At 46.6% G+C, this 9,169-nt stretch overlaps 1 protein-coding gene across 1 annotated transcript; it reads left to right on the top strand.

The window, feature by feature from the left end:
- Positions 1-647: 647 nt before the first annotated feature.
- LOC144591300 (uncharacterized) lies at positions 648-9,161 on the top strand (the record flags this gene model as incomplete). Its single annotated transcript, XM_078395550.1, has 2 exons — positions 648-1,149; positions 4,298-9,161. A coding segment is annotated over exon 2 (4,719 nt), but the record flags the coding sequence as incomplete, so codon positions are not given.
- Positions 9,162-9,169: the final 8 nt, after the last annotated feature.

Genomic DNA, 9,169 nt, shown 5'->3' on the forward strand with positions numbered 1-9,169 from the left:
ACTCAGCCCCTAACTCACCCCTCCCTCCTTCCCTCCATCCGACCCTCCCCCACTCCCTCCCCCCATCCCTCCACCCTTCCACCCCTCTCCCCCTCCCCCCTCCTTCCACCCTCCCTCCCCCCCTCCCGGTTACAATGGAAACCCTACGGGGACGGGCCCAACGGGGAAAGAGGGGTACTGGGAAAAGGGGAGTTCCCCCTCCCTCCCCTCCTCCCTCCCCTCTTCAGAGCCCCACTCACGCACTCCATTCCCCCCTTCATCCCCCTTAAAACTCCCCCAAACCTGTGCTGCATTAACTTAAATTGGTTTCAGGTTTTTTTTTTACAAGCCCCACTCACCCACTCCATTCACACCCCCTCAACTCCTTATCATCCCCCCCCACAACCCACCCCCTTATCCTCTTCTCACCCACTCCATCCCCCAGCCCCATTACCCCCCTCTCTTCCACCCTCCATTCACCCAATTCATCCCCCCTGAACCCCCTTTGAAACTCCCCCAAACCTCTACTAATGCGCTCCCCCCGGACCTTTCACTAATGCGCTCCCCCGCCCCCCCCCCCCGGACCTTTCACTAATGCGCTCCCCCGCTCACCCCCCCCCCCCCCACGTGAGAGGATCGCCGACGCTCTTATTTGTACGACAGGGCGTGTCCCCCTGAAAGCTCTCGCTGCTGCTGAACTGTCTGGTTCGTGCTGAGACGTCGAGCTTTGGCTGCTGCTGTGCAATACAAGATAAGCTTCATTTCCATTGATATTTTATTTAAAGCAAATCGCTTTGTTTAAACATAAAGTCCATTTCATTTTACCTTATTTACTTTCGTTTCTTTTTAGTTTTTACCTAGGGGAGGCTTTCTTTAGTTAGGGAGGTTTGCCGTTTTGTGCTCTAAATTTTTTTTGTCTTTTTAACATTACTTGCATTTCATTTTTCCTCATTTCCGATTGTTTTATTTCTATTTCATACTTCGGGGAGGGTTTTTTAGTGAGTGAACGTTGCCTTTTTCTGTTCAGCTTCCCACTTCGCACTCGACGCCCCATTGGTTGGTGTACCACGTGAGGGAGTAAAATAAAACGTCGCCTTCATTTATATTCTTTTCATTTTCAAAGAAAAACGCTTCATTTCAAAAAGCATTGATTTCTTTTTTGTCAAAAAAGTACGTTTTCATAGGATTATTTCACTTTAAAAAACGATTTAAAGAAAAAAACGCTTTGTTTTTTAAACATAAAAATAATTTCATTTTTCCTCATTTAGATTTGTTTCATTTGAGAACTCAACTCACTCTCTCAATCCCCCCTCCACCTCCCCACATTCATCCCCCCGAACCCCCTTTAAAACTCCCCAAAAAACCTCTACTGCATTGGTCTAAAACCCTCCCCACACTCAGCCACTCCATCCCCACTCACGCACTCCATTCCCACCTCAATCTCCCGTTAACACTCCACCAAACCTCTCCTGGATTAACTGGAATTTTGTTTATGGTTTTTTCAGAGCCCCACTCTTGCACTCCATTCCCCCATCAATCCCCTTTAAAACTCCCCCAAGCCTGTGCTGCATTAACTTAAATTGGTTTCAGGTGTTTGTAAGAGACCCACTCCATTCACACCCCCTCAACCCCACTTATCATCCCACAACCCACCTCAACCTGCCTTATCGTCCCCTCACCCACTCCAACCTCCTCAGCCCCCTTATCCCCCCCTCCACTCACCCAATTCATCCCCCCTGAGCCCCCTTTAAAACTCCCCCAAGCCTTCACTGCATTGGTCTAACACCCTCCTCTTACTCAGCCACTCCATTCCCACCTCAACCCCCTTCACTCAGGCACTCCATTCCCACCTAACCCCCCCGCCCTTAAAACTCCCCCAAACCTCTCCTATATTAACTGAAATTGTGTTTAGGATTTTTTTCAGAGCCCCACTCACCTACTCCATCCATACTCCCTCAACCCCACTAATCATCCCCCCTGCAACCCACCTCAACCCTCTTATCCTCCCCTCACCCACTATCCTCCTTATCCTCTCTCCATCTCCCATTCCATTCCCCCTGAACCCCCTTTAAAACTCCCCCAAACCTCGACTGTATTGGTCTAACACCTCCCCTTACGCAGCCACCCCATCCCCCTCACTCAGGCACTCAATTCCCACCTCAACCCCCCCCCCCCCCCGCTTAAAACTCCCCCAAATCTTTCTTCAGAGCCCCATTCACGCACTCCATTCCCCCTTCAATCCCCCTTAAAACTCCCCAAACCTGTGCTGCATTAATTTAAATTGGATTCAGTTTTTTGTTTAAGAGCCCCACTCCATCCACACCCCCCTCAACCCCACTTACCATCCCCCCTGCAACCCACCTCAACCCTCTTATCCTCCCCTCACCCACTCCAGCCCCCTTATACCCCCCTCCTCCACCCCATTCACCCAATTCAGTCCCCCTGAACCCCCTTTAAAACTCCCCCAAACCTCCACTGCATTGGTCTAACACCCTCCCCTTACTCAACCACTCCATCCTTCCACTCACGCACCCCATTCCCCCCCACCCACCCCCCCATAAAACTCCCCCAAACCTCTCCTGCATTAACTGAAATTGTGTTTAGGATTTTTTTGAGAGCCCCACTCATGCTCTTCAATCCCCCTTAAAACTCCCCCAAACCTGTGCTGCATTAACTTAAATTGGTCTCAGATTTTTTTAAGAGCCCCACTTACGCACTCCATTCCCCCTTCAATCTCCCTTAAAACTCCCCCAAACCTGTGCTGCATTAACTTAAATTGGTTTCAGGGTTTTTTTAAGAGCCCCACTCACCCACTCCATCCACACCCCCCTCAACCCCACTTATCATCCCCTCCATAACCCACCTCAGCCCCCTTATCCTCTTCTCACCCACTCCAGCCCCCTTATCCCCCCCTCTTCCACACTCCATTCACCCATTTCATCGCTGCTGAACTCCCTTTGAAACTCCCCCAAACCGCTACTGCATTGGTCTAACACAGCCACTCCATCCCCCCTCTCCCCCACTCACACACTCCATTCCCACCTGAAACCCCCTTAACTCCCCCAAACCTGCCATTAACTGAGATTGTGTTTAGGATTTTTTTGAGAGCCCCACTCAGGCACTCCATACCCCCTTCAATCTCCCTTAAAACTCCCCAAACCTGTGCTGCATTTACTTAAATTGGTCTCAGGTTTTTTTTAATAGCCCCACAATCCCACTCCATCCACACACCCTCAATCCCACTTATCATCCCCCGCACAACCCACCTCATCCCCCCTTATCCTCTTCTCATCCACTCCATCCCCCTCAGCCCCCTTATCCCCCCCTCTATTCACCCAATTCATCCCCCCTGAACCCCCTTTGAAACTCCCCCAAACCTCTACTGCATTGGTCTAACACTCAGCCACTCCATCCCCCCTCCCTCCACCACTCACACACTGCATTCCCACCTGAAACCCTTATAACTCCCCCAAACCTCTGTCGCATTAACTGAAATTGTGTTTAAGATTTTACAGAGCTCCAGTCACACACTCCATTCCCCCCTCAATCCCTCTTAAAACTCTCCCAATTCTGTGCTGCATTTACTTAAATTGGTTTCCTTTTTTTTTTTAAGAGCCCCACTCACCCACTCCATCCACACCCCCTCAACCCCACTTATCACCCCCCCACAACCCAAATCAATTCCCCTTATCCTCCAATCACACACTCCCATCTCCCTCAGCCCCCTTATCCCCCTCCTCCACCCCATTCACCCAATTCATTCCCCCTGAACCCCGTTTAAAACTCCCCCAAACCTCCACTGCATTGGTCTACCACCCTCCCCTTACTCAACCACTCCATCCTTCCATTCACGCACCCCATTCCCCCCCACCCACCCCCCATAAAACTCCCCTAAACCTGCATTAGCTGAAATTGTGTTTAGGATTTTTTTGAGAGCCCCACTCACGAACTCCATTCCCCCCTCAATCCCCTTAAAACTACCCCAAACCTGTGCTGCATTAACTTAAATTGGTTTCAGATTTTTTTTTAAGAGCCCCACTCTCCACTCCATTGCCCCGTCAACCCGTTATCATCCTCTCCGCCCCCCCACAACCCACCTCTCACTCTTATCCTCCATCCCCCGCAACCCCCTTTATCCCCCCTCCTTCACCCACCCACTCACCCAATCCATCCACCCCTGATCCCTCCTTGAAAGTCCCCCAAACCTCTCCTGCATTGGTCTAACACCCTTCCTCACTCACCCTCTGTATCCCTCAACTCCCACCCCCCCCCCCCCACCTGATCAATATCTGTTTGTTTTTAACATCATGCCAAGAAGAGGGAGAAAACGAGGTGCAGGATGGTCAACGAACATTAGCAGACGTCAACAGGCAGAAATTAGAAGGCAACAAGAAAAAACGGGACATCTCAAGGAAGGCCAAAAAAGAGATCGAAAGAGAGCGCAAGAGAGTAGTAGTGAAGAAATGCAACAAACGAGTACTAAACGTCTCAGGGATAACCAAAAAGGAATGCAACACAGAAGAGAAGAAGAGACGCAACAAGAAACAACTGAGCATCTTCGAAAGAGAGCGCAAGAGAGTAGTAGTGAAGAAATGCCACAAACGAGTACTAAACGTCTCAGGGATAACCAAAAAGGAATGCAACACAGAAGAGAAGAAGAGACGCAACAAGAAACGACTGAGCATCTTCAAAAGAGAGCGCAAGAGAGTAGTAGTGAAGAAACACAACAAGCAAGAACTAAACGTCTCAGGGATGAGCAAACAAGAATGCAACACAGCAGAGAACAAGAGACGCAACAAGAAACGACTGAGCGTCTCAAGCATCTCCAAAAGAGAGCACAAGATAGAAGGAGTGAAGAAACTCGACAAGTAAGAACTGAACGTCTCAGGGATAACCAAAAAAGAATGCAACACAGAAGAGAAGAAGAGACGCAACAAGAAACGACTGAGCGTCTCAAGCATCTCCGAAAGAGAGCACAAGATACAAGGAGTGAAGAAACTCGACAAGTAAGAAATGAACGTCTCAGGGATAACCAAAAAAGAATACAACACAGAAGAGAACAAGAGATGCAACAAGAAATGACTGAGAGTGTTGAGGATCAACTTGAGAGCACGCAAAACAAAAGGAGACAAGAGATGGGAGATGAAAGAACTAGAAGAGTGGCTGAAGAGCGGGCCAGGAAAAGAAGAAGAAATGTACAAATCGCAAGGAGAAATCTATCTGCTGATGTTGGTGAAATGACCAAGATTTGCCCTCAGTGTCGAGCGTACCGTTTCTCTGGAGAAACTGCAAACTTTTGCTGCATGCAGGGTAAGGTAAACATTGCTCCTCTCTGCACACTACCTGATGAATTGATGAAATTGTACACAATTGACACACCACAAGCAAAAGAGTTCAGAAAGAATATTAGACAATACAACTGCCTCTTTCAAATGACGTCATTCGGTGCCAAGGAAGTTGTGCCACCAAGACCTGGATGGAGTCCTTCAGTCATCATTCAAGGGCAGATTCATCATTACATTGGTCCATTGATGCCTGACCTAGACCAGCCAAGTCAATTCTTGCAGATCTATTTTATGGACCCTCAAGATAGTGTTGAATTGCGAATGGGTATACTGCAAGATGCTGGTATTCAAAGGGAAATTGTTGAGATGCTTGAAAACTTGATGAGACTAAACAACCCTTACATTAATTCAATTAAAGTGGCAAAGGATAGAATTCGAGATTTACCAGAGGCATCCATCGTCATTGATCCAGATCGTCGGCCACCATTTGAACATGAAAGGAGATTTAACAGACAAATTGCCAATGAAGTTGCTGTCATAATACCAAACAATAATGAACCTGAGGCAACATCACGTCACATTATCTTGAAAGAAAGAGGAGGAGGCCTGCGGATCATTTCAGAGTCTCACAGGTCGTATGATAGTCTTCAATATGTTCTTTTCTTTCCGCTTGGAGATGATGGATGGCATTACCAACTCAAAATGCGTAACAGCAGGAAGTTGACAGCGATGCGATATTATGCCTATAAGATCATGAATCGTGATAATGAATTTAACCAACTTTTGAGAGGAGGACGACTCTTTCAACAATATGTCGTCGACATGGCTGCTAAGATTGAGAACGATAGGCTCAATTATATTCGCCTAAATCAAGCATCGTTGAGATCAACAACTTACAAAGGCCTGACGGATGCCTTAAATGATAATGACGATTTGGATAACATTGGAAAGCGCATAATCCTCTCCTCAACATTTGTCGGTGGACCGAGATACATGATGGAACGATGCCAGGACGCCATGATGTATGTTCGGAAGTACGGCACTGCTTCGTTTTTCATTACAATGACTTGCAATCCGAAGTGGAGCGAGATCCAACGCGGCCTCTTTTTGAATCAGCAGCCGTGTGATAGACCAGACTTGATTACAAGGGTCTTCGATCTGAAAAGAAAACTCTTCATCAAGTGCCTTACTGGACCGGATGGCCTCTTTGGAAATTGTATAGCTTTTGTCTTGACTGTGGAATATCAGAAGAGAGGACTGCCTCATTTGCACTGTCTGCTGTGGCTTGACGAAGCGAATAAGCCACGGCCACGAGATGTTGACAGATTTGTGCAAGCTGAAATACCAGACCCGCAGTTAGATCCCGAGCTGCATGGATTGGTACTAAAGCACATGATTCATGGACCGTACTGCAAACACACCTCTCAGTGTTGGAAGAATGGAAGATGCAATAAAAGATTCCCGAAGCCATTTATCGAGAGCACAAGGTGTGGAGATGATTCATATCCTATGTACAGGAGAAGATCTCCGGATATGGGAGGATTTCAAGGACATCAAGAACGACGCCGGCATCGACCTATTACTTCTGAATGGGTTGTGCCCTATAATGCTCAACTCTTGAAGTTGTTCCAATGTCACTTGAATGTTGAGATATGCTCCTCTGTCAAGTCGGTCAAATACGTCATCAAGTACACCTTGAAGGGGAGTGATCAAGCAGTTTTTGGACTTAACAGGGATGACGAGATTATACAGTACTTGACTGGAAGATACATTGGTCCATCAGAAGCAGTGGGATCAATCCTTGGATTTACAACTCATGAGAGACACCCTCCTGTCATTCGACTCCAGGTACATCTACCAGAAGAACAACGAGTCGTTATCACAGCCGATGCTGTTCAGCGGGTGAGAAATGATGATTTCGCGAGAACAACTTTAACTGCATTCATGGAATTGTGTTCTCGAGATCAATTTGCACGGACTTTGTATTACACTGATGTTCCCCGGTTTTACACGTGGAACAAGAAGAAATGGCAAAGAAGGAAGGTTGGAAAGATAGTGGAGGATTTTCCAGGTTTTTTTGAAGTCAACGTTCTGGGACGTGTGTATACAGTTTCTCCAAGATGTGGTGATCTGTACTACTTGAGACTGCTTCTCCATCACGTAAAAGGGCCAGTATCCTTTGATTCATTAAGGACACATGATGGACATATTCTTTCTTCATTCAAAGACGTCTGCATAGAAAGAGGTTTGTTGCAAGATGATGACCATTGGCGACAGACGATGGAAGATGCTGAGAAGACAAAGCTCCCTGGTGCAATAAGAGATTTATTTGTCGTTTTGCTGATGAACGACGAGGTCAACAATCCTCGACAACTATGGGATCGCTTCAAAAATTCCATGTCTGAGAATTTCCTTGAAAAAGAATCGACACTAAGCAGTCATCAAAATATCATGATTGATGAGAGGCATCATGATCAAGCTCTGTTGTATATTCAAGACAAGCTTGCGAATTATAACAAGACCCTGGAATACTTTCATTTGCCCAAACCAAGAAATGGAAGGATGAACATTGTTGACAATCCAGAATTGCTGCATGAGTTGCAGTATAGTGTGCCTGAACAACAGCAGTTTGTTGCAGAGAAGGAGCCGATGCTGAATGCTGAGCAAAGAGTCGTGTATGACCATGTGTGCGGCTGCTTGGATAGGAATGTTCCTTCAATGATTTTCATTGATTCCCCAGCAGGAACGGGAAAGACATTTCTCACAAATTTGATCCTCTCCAAAGTTAGAGGTAAAGGTGATGTTGCTTTTGCTGTAGCATCCTCTGGGATAGCTGCTACATTGATGCCTGGTGGAAGAACTGCACATTCTCGCTTCAAGATACCCATCGAAGTGAGCGAGAATACAATGTGCAACATTGAAAAGAATTCCTACACGGCACAGTTGATCAGGCAAGTGAGACTGATTGTTTGGGATGAGTGTCCGATGATTAGGAGGGAGAGCTTCGAAGCCGTGGATAGAACTCTTCGGGATATATGCACCAAGGATGAGCCTTTTGGCGGTATTATTACCGTTTGTTGTGGTGATTTTAGACAACTCCTTCCTGTTGTGAAAAGGGGAAACGATGCTGATATTGAAAATTCATGCATCAAGAAATCCTACTTGTGGAGGACTTTCACCATGTTCAACTTGAAGAGGAATATGCGATTGGGAGATGGAGAAGACGACTATTCTCAATTTTTGCTGAATGTTGGAGAAGACAGGATTTTGAAAAATGAAGACGATGAGATTGAAATCCCACAAGACATGGTTCTAGCTGGAAGATCACTGGAGGATTGCATGGATTTTATATATCCCACCTTCGACAATCCTGCCGAATTATTTTCTAACAATTGTATCTTGGTTCCGCTGAATGACATTATGAGGAGCATCAATTCTAGATGTATCAGATGCTTCCCAGGGATCATGAAGACATACCTTTCGTTCAATGCTGTGACTGAGGGAACTGATGCTACTCACTTCCCAACAGAATTCCTCGATTCAGTGGAGATCTCTGGATTACCACCGCACAAATTGGAGTTGAAAAAGGGATCTCCGATCATTTTAATGAGGAATTTGGCACCACCAAGACTATGCAACGGAACGAGGATGATTGTGGAACAGCTACACAATAACTTGATCGTTGCAAAAATCACCATTGGAGCCTTCAGAAATGAAATTGTGATGATTCCTAGGATACCGCTTACTTTGACAGAAGGCGAAGACATTCCCTTTCAGCGGAGACAATTCCCCGTTCAGACGTGTTTTGCTATGACAATCCACAGAGCACAAGGACAGACCATGGAAAAAGTGTTGATATACCTGGAGAAACCGGTATTTCAGCATGGTCAATTGTATGTGGCTCT

Source organism: Rhinoraja longicauda, unplaced genomic scaffold (genome assembly GCF_053455715.1).
Source record: "Rhinoraja longicauda isolate Sanriku21f unplaced genomic scaffold, sRhiLon1.1 Scf000834, whole genome shotgun sequence".
Lineage (NCBI taxonomy): Eukaryota > Metazoa > Chordata > Chondrichthyes > Rajiformes > Arhynchobatidae > Rhinoraja > Rhinoraja longicauda.